Genomic DNA, 13,951 nt, shown 5'->3' on the forward strand with positions numbered 1-13,951 from the left:
CGCGTCTGTCTGTTCTCTGGATGATGCTATTCAAACAGTCGATTAAGCGCTTGAGCCGAGGAAGCTTGGATCTCTGAGAACTAAAGAAGAGATTGATGGTTTCAGAATTGTCGAATTGTTTCTGTCTTGTCCAATTATCCACTTGGATCTCTAAAAGGTCCAGCAGAAATCGATGATCTCTAAGCAGGTATTTAATTGTTTTACTCTTCGGTGGATGATTTCTGATATCGAAGCAGCTTGTTTGCCATAAAAGTCGATTATCTTCTTAAACTGAAGAAGCTTGGATTTATAGAAACTAGAGAAAAAAGTTGACGATCACTCGTCTATTAAATTGTCTAATTGGTCATAAAAATTAAACAGGGTATCTATGATAGAACCTATTTGAGAAATTAAGCTCGAATATCTACGTATAATTTACGTTTTTTGTTACCATAAATGATTTTTTGATATTCCGTTGATTTCCATAGGTTACTGGTTAAAACAACGAAAGAAAAAAAACATCAATTTGCTTGTTTTGACTTTTCCCGACCGAAATGCATGCGATCAAACACGTCGAGCGTGTACAGAGAACTGTCAGTTTTTATATATTAACAGATAAATAGTTGAAAATTCTATCCTATCTTCGAATCTGATGAAAATCAAATCCTAAATAACTTCGATTATGAGAATTTTATGCCTCTACGGGAAATTCAACGAATATTATAGATTTCGACGCTTAGTGTTATATCGATTGACCGGCAGAACGTGAACGAGCTATAAAAACGTTAGAAAAATCAATCACGCTGGACCATTTCGAAAAACAACAGCGGTGAAAAAAAAATCTGCGAGACCGACGGGCACGCATCGTCCTACGCCTATCAATACTTTATACAACAAATGCGAAACGTCCGCAAAAAGCTGCCGTATTCGTGGTCGACTCCGCAGCGGCTATTAATCTGATATCGAAATAACAGGCATTTTTTTCTACGGATGGAAGCCTGAAATTGGTGGCACTCGCTTAAGCTGGAACAATCGTTCTGTATTTTTTGAATTTCTCTCTCTCTCTCTCTCTCTCTCTCTCTCTCTCTCTCTCCTCCCGTCGACGAGAGCATCATCGAAAAATATTTATGGAAATAAATTTACATTTTGTGGAACCATTATGTGAAACCGGTAATGGATAATCAAAAACTGCTAAAGTTTGAATATTTCCAGATTCAACGAAGTTATTTTCAAATAATTGCAGGAATAATCATTGTTTTCCTGCTTTTCACCTTTCCAGTTGTCTCTGTGGTTTCCGAATATTCAATATGTGTACGTACGTTTCTCTGCTCTGCAGATGTCAAAGTGAGAGAAACGCATCAGAAACTTCTTAATTAATGTTCGCTCGATTAACGTAATTTTTTATACCTATAAAATATCTGAAAAGATTTCCCAGTAATTTTCTTCCTTTTTTTTAAACTTAAAGAGACATATGATGTTCCTTTGGAGGATTTCATAGTGTTTCTTAAAACGTACCAATGTTCCCTGTATTCCCTCAAACTAAACAAAAATGCATCAACTCGTGAATTAATCTTCGCTCGATTAAGACAAGTTTCATAAAGGATATCTGAAAAAATGTCCCTTCTTCTTCCCAAATTCTAAAAAGGCTATGAGTACAGCGTATTGAACGATGGTTTCAGTTATTTGTATATCAAGCCGGTATCGCAAATACGCATCATACGACACCGTTATTAAGCATGGTCAAGCATCGATAATTAACGGATATTTTTCGAGGTTTTCATAGTATATTACGGTAAGTGGATTACTTTTCACGCGGCAGTGTGCTGGTAAAAGCATTGTCTATGTAGTACAGCTTGGTGAATAGCTAACCCAAAACACGCATACGCGCGGTACGCACGTCGACCACTGCATCATCGCGCACCATCTGCTCGGTAATGACTTCCCATTACCGCGTATAGGGACTTTCGTTGAATTATCGGTACATTTTCAGGGAATCCACGGATAGTAGCAGCCGGTGGCCGCGGATAGATCTCGCGATCCACGGCCTACCAGAGAATGGAAAGTGTTTGATCTACTCACTCGTTTTGGAGCGCGGTTCTCTGGGTCCATCGACGGTCACCTTGATGGCTCTCGTATACGTGGCCACTTGGGGTGGTGTCGTTGATACAGTAATTGTGATGCTGAAACTTTTTCCTAAAACAGAAAAATCGAATATGATAAAAGAACGATATGTATATGTAGCTCTCTTAGTTAAAAATAAAGTATCAAGTCAAGTACTACTCCTTTGTAAAGATATATTGTTATTACATATGTAGCTAGGATTCTGTCCAGTTTAGGACCAATATAATAACTGTCCCAAGATTCTTAACGATGTATGTGGAAATAGTTAAAGTTCCTCTTTTTGCCCTTTAAGTGAAATTATGTTTTACAGGCTGTTGCTAAATATTTTAAATTGAACGGAGGAAAATAAAGATGACACAAGGAAAGTAATAAAACCTCGGTCTCGAAATGGCAAACAGGACATTCTTAATACGAGAGGACAGTGTAATAAACGAAGAAAATATGAGAATGATTCTTTAAATAAAAAAGCAATAAAATATCTGTTTAGAAGAGAAATTTATCACCAATCGAATTTCACAGTTAAAGAAATCTTATAGACAAGAAAATATTGAATGAATCTTTTTGTATTCTATAAAAGATGCCTAGTTAGAAGAACAATTTACTATCGATCGAAATGTAAATTTACTGAAACGTACGAATAATATTTCTCATATTCAAATTCAAATTTTGTATAATATACATTCTATAATAAGAAGTAATAACATTTCTAGTTAGAAGAGGAATTTATTACCTATCGAATTGCAAACAAATTCGCGACAGACCTATATTCTGTGGTCAGTGGTGCCACGAGCGAATCTCGATCTAAATACTTTACGATTTCGTACCGCAATTACATCCACGTCCATTAGGTTTCGAGAGACCGCGAGTTTCTTAGAGCGCGCAGACTCTAAAGCGGGAGAGAAAAGGACGTTCCGGGGGTGGAGCACCGGTGTGCATATATCACCGACGAAGGTCTCAAAGTTGAAGGTCCGGTATATTAATTCCCTCTCCATAAACGTCCGTCGCGGAGATTGACTACACTTTCTTAAACGACCCATCGCACGCTAATATGCATTTGGTAATTCGCTGCCTGTTCCAACGAAACAACCCCTTGTCTCTTTCGGATGCTAAAGTCAACTGGATTATAGCCGTGGTTCTTCTCGAGTTACTTTGTGTCGGCACGGTCCACTTAAAAATAGATAGCCTTTATAGGAAGGAGGTGTTGATCGTCTTGTTGCAATGCTTTCAGTCTGGGATAAAAAATAAAGGTGATAAGAGAGAAAGCCCATGTTTGGTTGATTTTCCGATTTCAATGTCACCTTTATGACTAAAAAGATAAATTTTAATGCGATAAACAGTGGCTCGCGAACGTATTTGAACAATTAATACAGCCAATGTTCACGTGTAATATCATGTATGTTATATAAAACATTTGGAAATGTCATTGATACTGTAATGAGACACGGCTGTCATGATCAAAGGTACCTGTAACTGTTGATAGCTTTCAATATTTTGATACTGATAAAAAATAAGGAAATAATTTTTAAGACATGCGATGGATCGACGTACAACGTACTGAAATTTAGAGCTACTCTCGCGTAGAAAGATTAAGAACATGACTTAACATCGATGTCTTCTTTCCGTAGAAATTCAAAGTTTCAAGAAAAGAATTCTACGATCTACCAAACCATCGACATTTCAATGGAACTGGAAGAAGATCTGGGGCATGAAATTCGACAAACAGCCGAGAAAATACGAAGAAGACCCTTCGTTTGCGTTAAAGAGAGGATATCTAACGTGTCGCGGACATATAGTCGTTTGTGTTGGCGTAAACGTCAACGATTTGTAATTGTCTCCCCTTGGTGCACCCTGGTCCACCTCGCTGTGTCTGTCAACATGATAACCGGCATCAAACACCCCCAACCCCGCCACCCCCGGGAGCTGCAACTGACTGCAGAGAGGCACGGCGTTATATCCTAGTTATAGCATGCCCTCTCCCCCGCGTGCAGCCGCTCACCCTCCACCCCTTTTGCCCCCATTGCAGCCCCTGAGCCCGCGATGCTGTCGCTCTCGCGCCCGTCATTGCATCCTTGTTATCGTCATCGTTTCGGTCCAGCGCAAAGTGGCTCGTTTCAGAACACCAAAAATCGCGCGTGTCGCGGTTCCTCTTTCTGGCTTTCGCTTTAAAATCGATTAGCCGCATCGATCGCATTCGCGCGCCGTTACGTCTGTCTTTTCGCTCTTACCGCGGCCTGCATGACAACGTTCGTCGTTGATGGATCGGACAGGAAATACAATTTTTTCGACGGTTGTAAATGTAGCAACTTTGTCTAGACAGTAAAGCGTTCGCTGTTATGCTGGACGCTACAGAAAGTTTCGACGTTCCTACGATTTTGTATTCAAGGATACGCCTTGGGCTCGAAGAACACCATTTAATTTCAATGTATAATTTACAGAATCCAGATGGTTGCAAAAGGATGCTATTATAAGAAAGTAAAAGAGGGTTGAATGTAAAAGGGGGAAAAAAAAGCGTGAAAAGTATCGGAAGCTGACCGAAGCGATATCGTAAGCGATGATAGGAAGGGAATCCGCGCACGACACCCGAGTGCCCCTTTCCCTCCATCGTCCGAGTCCATCGCATTTGGGGCTAATAATGCCGCACGGCCGATTTCCCCCACCGATGGCCGGACCTGCGGTTAATACTCGATGATGGGAACGGTCATCTGCAGAGACAGGACACCCAGGCTGTGCATTCGCGAACGACGGACGGACAGACCGACAGACAAAACCGGGCCACGCGTATGTGCCACCTATATAACGTGCACCACATCGCCGGTTATCCAGCGCGACTCCGGCTCGCTTCGATGTGTCGGTGCGTTTCCAACGGTGCCGAGGATGAGATGAACGCCATCCCAAACCGCCCACACAACCATCCGAAACCACTCGAAACCGTCCGTTAATACTCGTGGCACCGTGATGGAGGGAGGGGGAAGGGAGAGCAGAGGGACGAGGTCTCTCTCGCGTAGGGCTAGGTAGCTACTCTCTCTCCAAGTGGGAGAGCCAGGAGCTGGGATGGAAAAGCGAAGGGTTCGGTGGAACGGGGACGAAGGTCCCGAGTCTCGCAACAGGATGTCTCTGCAATTGTCAAATAATTACTATCGGTGGTAATTTCAGCCGTGTCGATATAGACTGCGGTATATTACTAATTATAGGCACGGGGCTGCCTCGGTCCCGACGATGATGGAACGCCCGTTTCAACCTCTGTAGCCCCTCTCTTTGATCCGGCGCTACCAGCCACCTCTCTTTCTTTTCGTTTACGATCCGCTGAAGAAATATCGTGCCTTCACGGAAGGTGATAATTGCGAACATCTTACTAGTCTCTTGCTTCCTTTAACTCTTTCAACAACGTTGATCTTATATATTTCGTGTTTCTTTTAGATAAGATTTGTTGTAGTTACCTCGTTTTGTTGTTAGAATATATTATTACTCGATCTGGTCTGACCAGACTACGGTGGTCACGTTTGGTTCGGTTTGATGAATTCTTAATATTCATGTACGAGAAAATTTCAAGCTCGACGCTTCCGAATTTTCCGTCGAATTCCTTGGACGAATCGGCAATATCGAGAGGGGAGATCGGAGCGGTGCGGTAGGATTCAATCAAATTAATAAGTCGCGGAAACAAAACCTCGATGATAGGAGGGTAGGTAGACTGGCCGGTCGCGGCCGGTACGAGGGTGGTTTGGTCAATCGTCGAAATTGAGTATTACGGATTATCGAGGAGAGATAGTGAAAAAAAATACCAAAAACTAGACAAAGGGATCGAAGGATTCCGGCGAGGGACGTGTCCCTTTCGCTAATTGATTTCGGGGATAGCGTGTCCGGTGTCAGGAGGTGGATGGAACCTCGCTGACCCTGCACTTCATGATGAAATCGAATGAAACATAAATGATGCTATCGACGGGCGTACAGCTCGAGCGCGAGCAGTCCGGCTCGTTAATTCATAAATGCATCGTACGGTGCGTGGGGTGCAAAATGCATTTGTAGAACCCGATGAGTTTACCTGCTGGCCCGTAGATAATCGTCGCCCGATCTACGTACACGCGCGTCCCTAAAATCTGCGACTTAATCGGCGTAAAAACGGATTATTTAAAAAGCTACCGGACGATCAATTCATTCGACAATCATTTATTAAAAGCTCGGTTCCCGTGAAACGTGTAACTTTGTTCGCGGCTGACACGATTTAATTTCCGCATTGAAGCTTAATCTATACCTTTTAAAGCAGTTTAACAACTGCGGTTTTCCGAACAGCGAATTAACTAACGTAAAGTGCAAACGGTAAAGAAGATATTTAACATTTCTAATTAACTCTCAGACTATTCGTTTCTGTCTGCTTTAATTGTGGCGCTTTTCAAAAAAGGGATTCGAAGATAAAATTATTAACTGAGTAGATTGCGTCGAAAGCTTTAGTTTTACTTTTTTAATATTAACTATGCTTCGATTGATACTGTAACGCTTCTTAAGAAATTCCTTTTATGCTTACGAAATATGTATATAAAAATTTTATAATAAATCTACTATATGATTAGAAAATACATTAAAGTTATGTGCAAAAGTTTCCGGATAGATTTTTCACTTTGTACAAAAACGATATTTAAAGGTATCTGAAGTAATGTTAGGTATAAAGGTCTGACAAGTAGAAGAAAACAGTACGGCAAATAAACATTGTCACATAACTGTATAATATTAATTACGACCTTTCTTAATATTGCTTTTGAAATAGAAACTTTTGCATCATAAACCCATACATCCGTTCCAGAGAGCTTCAGGATTAACTTTTGAGGCATATTAACTAAAGAAAATAAGTATAAAGTAAATTAGTAATATAAATAAACTTAAAACTAAAAAATAAAGAAATTGATATTTGTGTTTTACAGAAACAAGGTAGGAACATTGATCGGATTTGCTTGATTTTCGAGACTTAGCCTCTTTCTCTCTGGCCGACGGACGATGATTTCTGATTAACGGCCAGTTGTTTCGGATGCTAGGTCGGGGCTACCGGCGGACATCGAGTAATGACTCTGGGGGCAGCGGGATGCGAGGGAACTCGCGGATGCGGAGGGTTTAAAAGCGAGAGACGAGTCAAGCGGGGTTGAGGCCAGTTGATGACGATGATGATTACAATAACCGTGCTTTTAGAGGGTTCGAAATCACGGTACATGCCTCTCTCGTACAGATAATTTACTGGCTGCTTTTTCAACGACTTACAAAGCAAACTGCCACTGACGATGACACTCGAAACCTCAAAACTAACTCACTCTATTGGTTCGTTTAATCCGTTGCTTCGAGCTTTGATCATTTATCTTTAATCGTTGATCTATATCTTCAAATCTAACCGTTGTGCTTTTTAACGTGGAATCTTAAAAAAAAGTTTACATTTAGACATATAAAATTTTAGTTTAGATATTTCAGGTATAACATTATAATGTCGGTTTACATTTAGAGATACGAGATATTAATTTCATTTTTATATCACTATGAAATCTAATGGCGTAATAAAGATTAGGTTATATCTCATGTATGTATTTGAAAAAAAGGATGAGAACCAAGAAAACTGTTTAGGAGACTCACCCCTGCCGCTTCTCCCAACGAACCTCAAGTCATTGAACTTGGCGACTTGGTTCTTCATCAAGGTTGTGGAATTCCTTAGTTCGGCGCAACAGTTCTCATCGTTACCCGCTCGCACTGTCACTAGAGTTCCATCGACGACTTCGCCCAGGGCGACTACTTTGAACGCCACCGGAAGCGTTTTGTTGGACCGCCAGTGAGTTGGCAGTTGACTGCATAGAAAATACGGTGATCCTGCAAAAAATTATAAAAGCAATTAGTATCTCTGCTGAAGAGACAGACGGAATAGAATTGGTTCTGTTCCTTCAGATGCAATTAAATTTTTGTAACAAGTATTACTTTACGTACAAGTATTACTTTTAATGAATATTCTAAATTAATATTTGGGAAAAATGATATTTTACAATTATATAAAGATTTTTACATTCTTAAATTTAATTCATCTAACTCTATTCTCGGTCGCCATATTTAACTGTATACTTGTACAAACATTATTCTTGTATTCTTCTAAAATATAATTAATATGACTAAGAATCTACATAGAAACATTATAAGTTTTTATTAACCTGATATTTCACCAGCTGCATATAGAAAATTTTGTAATAAAACTATCCGTGCCCGAAAATTCAACGAAAAGTTTCGCAATAAAATTTCCGTTACGCGTACTGTTTTCCCGCTCCTTCGAATAGAAGACAACGTCAAACTTTTGACCAATCAATGATCGTTTCTTGGAAGCCATATTAAGATTAGAACTTTCACCGAGTAAACTATAAAACTTGTACCGCAGAGTACTCAAAAGTGCAGAAAGAAAGGAACAACAGAAACCTTTATCCATATACTTTACAAAGAAATCATTTAAATCTTCAAAAACACATTACATATTAATGTAAATCTATGCAAACGAACCAGAGAATTTTACAAACCTAGTAATCCTAGTTTACAAACAATATGAACCTGTGTCATTTACATATGTACATATGTTTCACATCCATCCATACATCCTCACAAAAGCAAATTACTTGAGTCACTAGAAATATAGCGTAATAAATTTACAAAGTTTCCATAAACGATCAAAGGCAGATTAATTTCAATGTTAGAAATATTACGAACCTGTTCGAACTAATTCGCCAGGGTGTTCAGCCTGTGCCTCGCCGACGAGTCTCTCGGTCCACCACAGCTCGCCGACGGCGGCACCCTCGCTCATCTCGCCACCTCCTCCCCCGGCGTCGGCGTCGTCGGCCTGCTGGTACCTGGTGTTCACCCCCTGGAGAGGCGCCAGTGAGGGGCCGCACGGGCCGGCGCCTTCGTGGGATCCAACGGTGGCGTAATTCTCCCCGCAGCCCACGGAACCCACCGGTAGATGCATCCCATCGGCCAGTAGCCGCCCCTCGTCGCCCAAGCACGCACCCTCCGGGCAAGACGTCGTGACTTCACTTGCCTCCTCGATCTATACACTCCACCGGAGCCTGCTATCTACTTCCTGGCTGCTACCAGTAACTCCTCCTCCAGCAGCTGCTTCTCCGCTTCTGGTCCACACGATGGATATCCAGGATACTTACCGACACATTCATCGTATCTTATAACACGTACGAAGTATCGTCGGCGTTCTCGAAATTTCTCCGAGTTCCATAACGACAGCTCTTAAACTTACTCGTTTCCCGCCAACGCCATGACAATATTTATCGAATAACAACGTAACACCTCCAATCAGAAACTGTTTCTCCCCTCTATTGCACTTTTAGTCCGCGAGGTGTCACTACAGAGATCGATGCACGATCTATCAAGGATTTATTATTAAACTATACGATCACTTATTGATGACGTAACACGTTTTTACCCGGATTGGAGGCTCCTACAGGTTGCTGGATGCGAGGTACGTCGAGGTTTCTGAACCTCTGGCACCAGTTGGTCTAATGACAGCTTAAATGAGAAGCTTTCACTTTCGTTTCGCGAGAAAGATTCGATATTGTGCGCAGACACGATCGTAGACGAGGCTCGTTTGTAGATTCGAGAAAACACAGTACATCGAAATAGAGGTTGGAAATGAAACACAATTACAGGAACGTCAGTCGCGGTCGACGGTGCGCGACGTAATGCCGGCGGCGCGGCTTCAGCCGCGTGTTCCGCGTAAGCGGCCCGGGACGGCCTAAGCCTTGCAATTCCAAAGCTCCCCACCGTCGACATCGTCCTCCCGCCGCGCTTCCTCTCTTCCATATCCCCACTGTTAGATCGCCCGCCCTCTGATCGAGTGCACTCGTTCTCTGACCAGTGTTCGCGTTTTCATATTTCTCGGCTTATTTATACGCAGTCTATTCTCTCACGCGAAGAGTTTTTCACCAGCTTCCGGCGAATATGTCGCATTGTTCGACTACTGGGAAATTGTGTTAGTCATGGCAAATGATCATATCAATTAGTAATCGATTGCATTTGATCAAATGGTTTTAATGTACTCAGTATCTTAATATATCTCAAACTGTTAATTAGTAAGTTGTAGAAGTATGCGATTAGTGCTCGATTCTCTAGGAACAAATGACTTACTTTCATTCGTTGTAAGATGACATGAATAATAATATATTCCAAGGTAAATTTAAAAAGCACCATCACTTTTTTACATATTTACACATAAAGTTATTCAATGTAATTGCTGAACGTAGTACGTGCATTTAATTTTTTATATTTAATCAAATTGAATAAGGGCGTACAAATTAGGTTAAGTAGCGCCACGCACTAAGGAAATGGGATTTCGATCTATAGGCCGTTCGATAGGACTGTGCGATTCTCGAAAGCGTCAGTGGCGTTGGTGCAATTTAGTCGGCACAAGTACGTGTTCTAAATTATGGTTGTAGCTTTGAGAGAAAAATTACAGAAATCATTTAATATAAAGGAGTGCTGAATATTGCATAGTAAATGTCATCACTGTGAGCTTTAGGTTAGTTCGAAATGAAATTGAGTCGTAAAGTGCACGTTAAGGTGGCGTTACAAAGTGATCATTCGTTTTCTTTAACCTTTCGCATAAACCTTTTAGGTATGATCATAAAATATTAAGCATTACTAGTATCCATATTCAGTTTGACAATGCAGTAATGAGGTTAGTTTGAAGTAAAGTTGAATCATAAAGAATTGAAAACAATATCCATCCGTTCACTTTTAGGTACCTCAGAATGTAAAAATCCAGAGATACAGTATATTAATCAGTTATAGGAGAAAAAGATACATTGAAGGCCATTTCGATATCGTGAAAGGTAAATCCAACCTGTTTCATGGCTACAGCAAATTTACGGAAAATCCCATGTGTCATCGTAGTTGCTATCTATAATTGTATCCATTTATAAATATATTTGCATATGCTAGTGAGCTCGATTTTGCAACTGATCAAAACCCGATTCGACCAATCACGTAGTATTAATATATTTAAAACATATAGATGTCGTTGATGTGATATTTGACGTGGTTGAACTAATTCATGCTAATTAGTCACTTCTCTATATAATCTTTTGGCTAGTTGTAACACCGATAAGGAGGAAGTATCATCAAAACTCCGTGTGTTATCGTGTTTTTTTTCAAAGCGGGCCAAGCTTTCAGCACCCGCAATTTCGTAATCTTGCTGAATGGCGTTAAATGCTCATATCCTTTTCTGAAATAATTGGTAGGCAAATAGTCGGGGATTCTAATAATTCCTAGTATATAACAGGATAATATTTGCATGCACTATCAGGAAAGTTGTTTAATCTTCTGGGAAGCGAGGGAAATTCAAATGTTTTTTATCATGGCTGGCTTTCCACCTAACCTTTATTCTGATGTTTCCAGATTAAACAGAATCCTATAAAACCTCAATGGCGAAAGTAAACGAAGTAATAGAGTACATATTTTGATGTTTATAAATTGGAGAATGCATTAAAAAATGATGATAATTAATCATAGGAAAAAGGTGGCTTTTCTAAGTTAGTGAGTTGCATCTCTAATACTTATTTCAATATATCGTAGAATTGTATAAGCCCCAAGTGACGAAAACGAACGGAATAATAAAAATTTTTGATTTTTGTAGCTTGAAACTTGGACAAAAGTCGCTCATAGGGGTTGAAAAGAGTGACTTCTCTAGATTATAAGATCCAAGTGGCAACTCAGTGTATAAGCAAGGCGTAACAAGTGTCTGTGTGACGTCACGCGGCTTTCTGGAGGCGGAGCCTGTGATCGCGGGAGCAGGTGGGGGTGGGACTCTCCCGCATCGTGGATCGTTTGCCCCACCCTCGGGATTTTGTTCCTTCGTACCACCGCCACCTTCAACCTCCTCCTTTTCTCCCCCGACGTCTCTTTTACTCTCTTTTGAACTTTGTTCGGTGACCCCCCCACCTGTCTCTACTCTACCAAGGTAGGAAGCTGTTACCTCTGATATCCATTGCAAGATTCAATCTACCAGGAACTTTGTAGAATTGTATCTTTGATCAGATATCTATCTTCTACACAGATGCCAAACATTATTACTAGGCATATAAGTTGGCTGGTAATGATAATTGATAGAGTTTAGGTCTGGACGAATTCTCTTCAGATATTCCTCCTTACTTCAATTTGAAAATCACTGGTTGTTTTTCTAAATTGTTTAAAATCATGATAATAGTTTAATGATCTTTGTATATCTTGAAAATTCTTCAAAATGTTTCGAGTAAATTGAAGTCTAGAAATTTAGATTCGTCATCCGTAGGTAGGTACTCCAATTTGAAAAGCAATAGTAGTTCTAGAATAATGTATCATCATAGATCACAGTAATAGTTTGATAACTTTTACATATTTTGAAAATTCTTTATAACTCTACTATTACATCTTCTAAAGAAATTCAGCTATCAAATTACTATCTATGTGTCTTGTATACGGCTTTTACAGTTCAATGAAGTACTTAAATTTCTCCCATGTCGTTTCAACATCCTATAATCTGACCGATCCTTTTCAATTTTCAGTTGCAAGAACACCGAACTGCCACAAAATACTCGAGTAAGCTGTAATCAAATAACCGTTGACCCTTTGAAGTTAACCGGTGAAGTCAAACGATCCAGCCCGACGACGCACCGATATTACTTGATACGTAACTTCGTTGAAGTCGGAAAGAATTTTCCCGGAATACATACGCGAAAAGATGGTGTAAGGCGCTTTAAAGGTCTCCGGTCGGCGTGTTCCCGCAACGCTACCGTTTATTGCACTGTGGTCTGCTAAAGTGCAATCGAGGAAGCAAAATGCGGTTTCACTCGTTCGTGCGGGGCTCGCAAGAATGTAATTAACCCCTCGGAAGTGGCACGGTGCTTCGACCCGTGGCCGATTTTACCTGCGTTTTCTTATCTCTCTGTCTTTAAAAGTGAGAAGCGCGGACGAGGGACACCTCACCGATCGGTTTTGTCGGTTCACACCGATCTACCGCAAAAATCGGGTCTGCGTGTCGTGAAACCGCAATTACTTACGCGAAAGACGCCGGCCAGATCTATCACAGTTGTCACGTGTGTTTATGGTTGTTTGGCCATGATGTAATCCCATTGTTTTTTACTTGATTTTTGTAATCTGTAAGTTGAGACTTTTTCTTTTAATTGAACAGTTTGCTTCTTTTAATAAGAAAATGTATAAATAACGTGGTAATTCAATTCATGGTTAGAAATGCTTAATAGATAGAATAGTTAGAGATTGTTATTTGTCTTGTGAATTAATGATCAATTAAGATGAGATCTTTTGAAATAAATTTTCTTTGGTAGCATTGTGTTGTAGTTAGTATATTTCTTTTAACAGAAAATTGTACAAATCGTGTGGTTATAGATATGTAACAGATAGCGATTATTACTTATCCTATGAATTAGTGATTAATTCGATTTTTTTAAATGAAATATAGGAATTGTGCGATATTTTCGAAGTAACGTCGGATTGTAAAGCTCGTTATGAGGTGGGCCAGATAACAGATTAATGGGCGGAGGGAAAGCAAAAACATTTTTTACGCTTTTTATCAGGATGGTGGCATCGCTTGGAAACGATACCGGTGGCCAGCGCCACCGGAAGGGCTTCGTAAGACACACTTATCGACAACTCGATTCCCAGAAAATAGTGTCTCATGAAAAGGGCTTTCCCCTGATAACTTTGGTAATCGAAGAATTCTTAATGCGATATGTTTGAACTCATTAATCATGTACATGTCGAAATAATCTTCCGAAGATTTGTCCACGAAAATCTGCTTCCTTTAACTATGGAATTTTGTTTCAATTTAAATAGAGGTTTT

The 13,951-nt window shown here is 40.2% G+C and overlaps 1 protein-coding gene and 1 long non-coding RNA gene across 6 annotated transcripts in view; one reads left to right on the forward strand and one right to left on the reverse strand.

Annotated features, from left to right (window-relative positions):
- Positions 1–9,857, reverse strand: part of LOC132913266 (protein lozenge-like) — a 37,363-nt gene extending 27,506 nt beyond the window's left edge. The window contains exons 1-3 of one of the 2 annotated variants that reach the window (XM_060971467.1): positions 8,815–9,857; positions 7,708–7,938; positions 2,059–2,172 (exon numbers count right to left, since the gene is read on the reverse strand). In XM_060971467.1, the coding sequence (XP_060827450.1) occupies positions 2,059–2,172; positions 7,708–7,938; positions 8,815–9,070 (601 nt within the window). In that variant the 5' untranslated portion in view covers positions 9,071–9,857. The remainder of the gene's footprint in view (positions 1–2,058; positions 2,173–7,707; positions 7,939–8,814) is intronic. The other variant, XM_060971468.1, reaches the window with a different exon arrangement.
- A 354-nt stretch (positions 9,858–10,211) lies between these two features.
- Positions 10,212–13,935, forward strand: LOC132913273 (uncharacterized). 4 transcript variants are annotated; one of them, XR_009659353.1, is made up of 4 exons: positions 10,212–10,285; positions 11,512–11,649; positions 11,750–12,073; positions 12,657–13,935. It is a non-coding gene; the product is annotated as an uncharacterized LOC132913273 (long non-coding RNA). The 4 variants fall into 4 exon arrangements; XR_009659352.1 differs by lacking the exon at positions 10,212–10,285 and adding an exon at positions 10,553–10,946; XR_009659351.1 differs by lacking the exon at positions 10,212–10,285 and adding an exon at positions 11,219–11,350.
- The last annotated feature ends 16 nt before the right edge of the window (positions 13,936–13,951 follow it).

The sequence above is a fragment of the Bombus pascuorum genome, chromosome 13 (assembly GCF_905332965.1).
Source record: "Bombus pascuorum chromosome 13, iyBomPasc1.1, whole genome shotgun sequence".
Classification (NCBI taxonomy): domain Eukaryota; kingdom Metazoa; phylum Arthropoda; class Insecta; order Hymenoptera; family Apidae; genus Bombus; species Bombus pascuorum.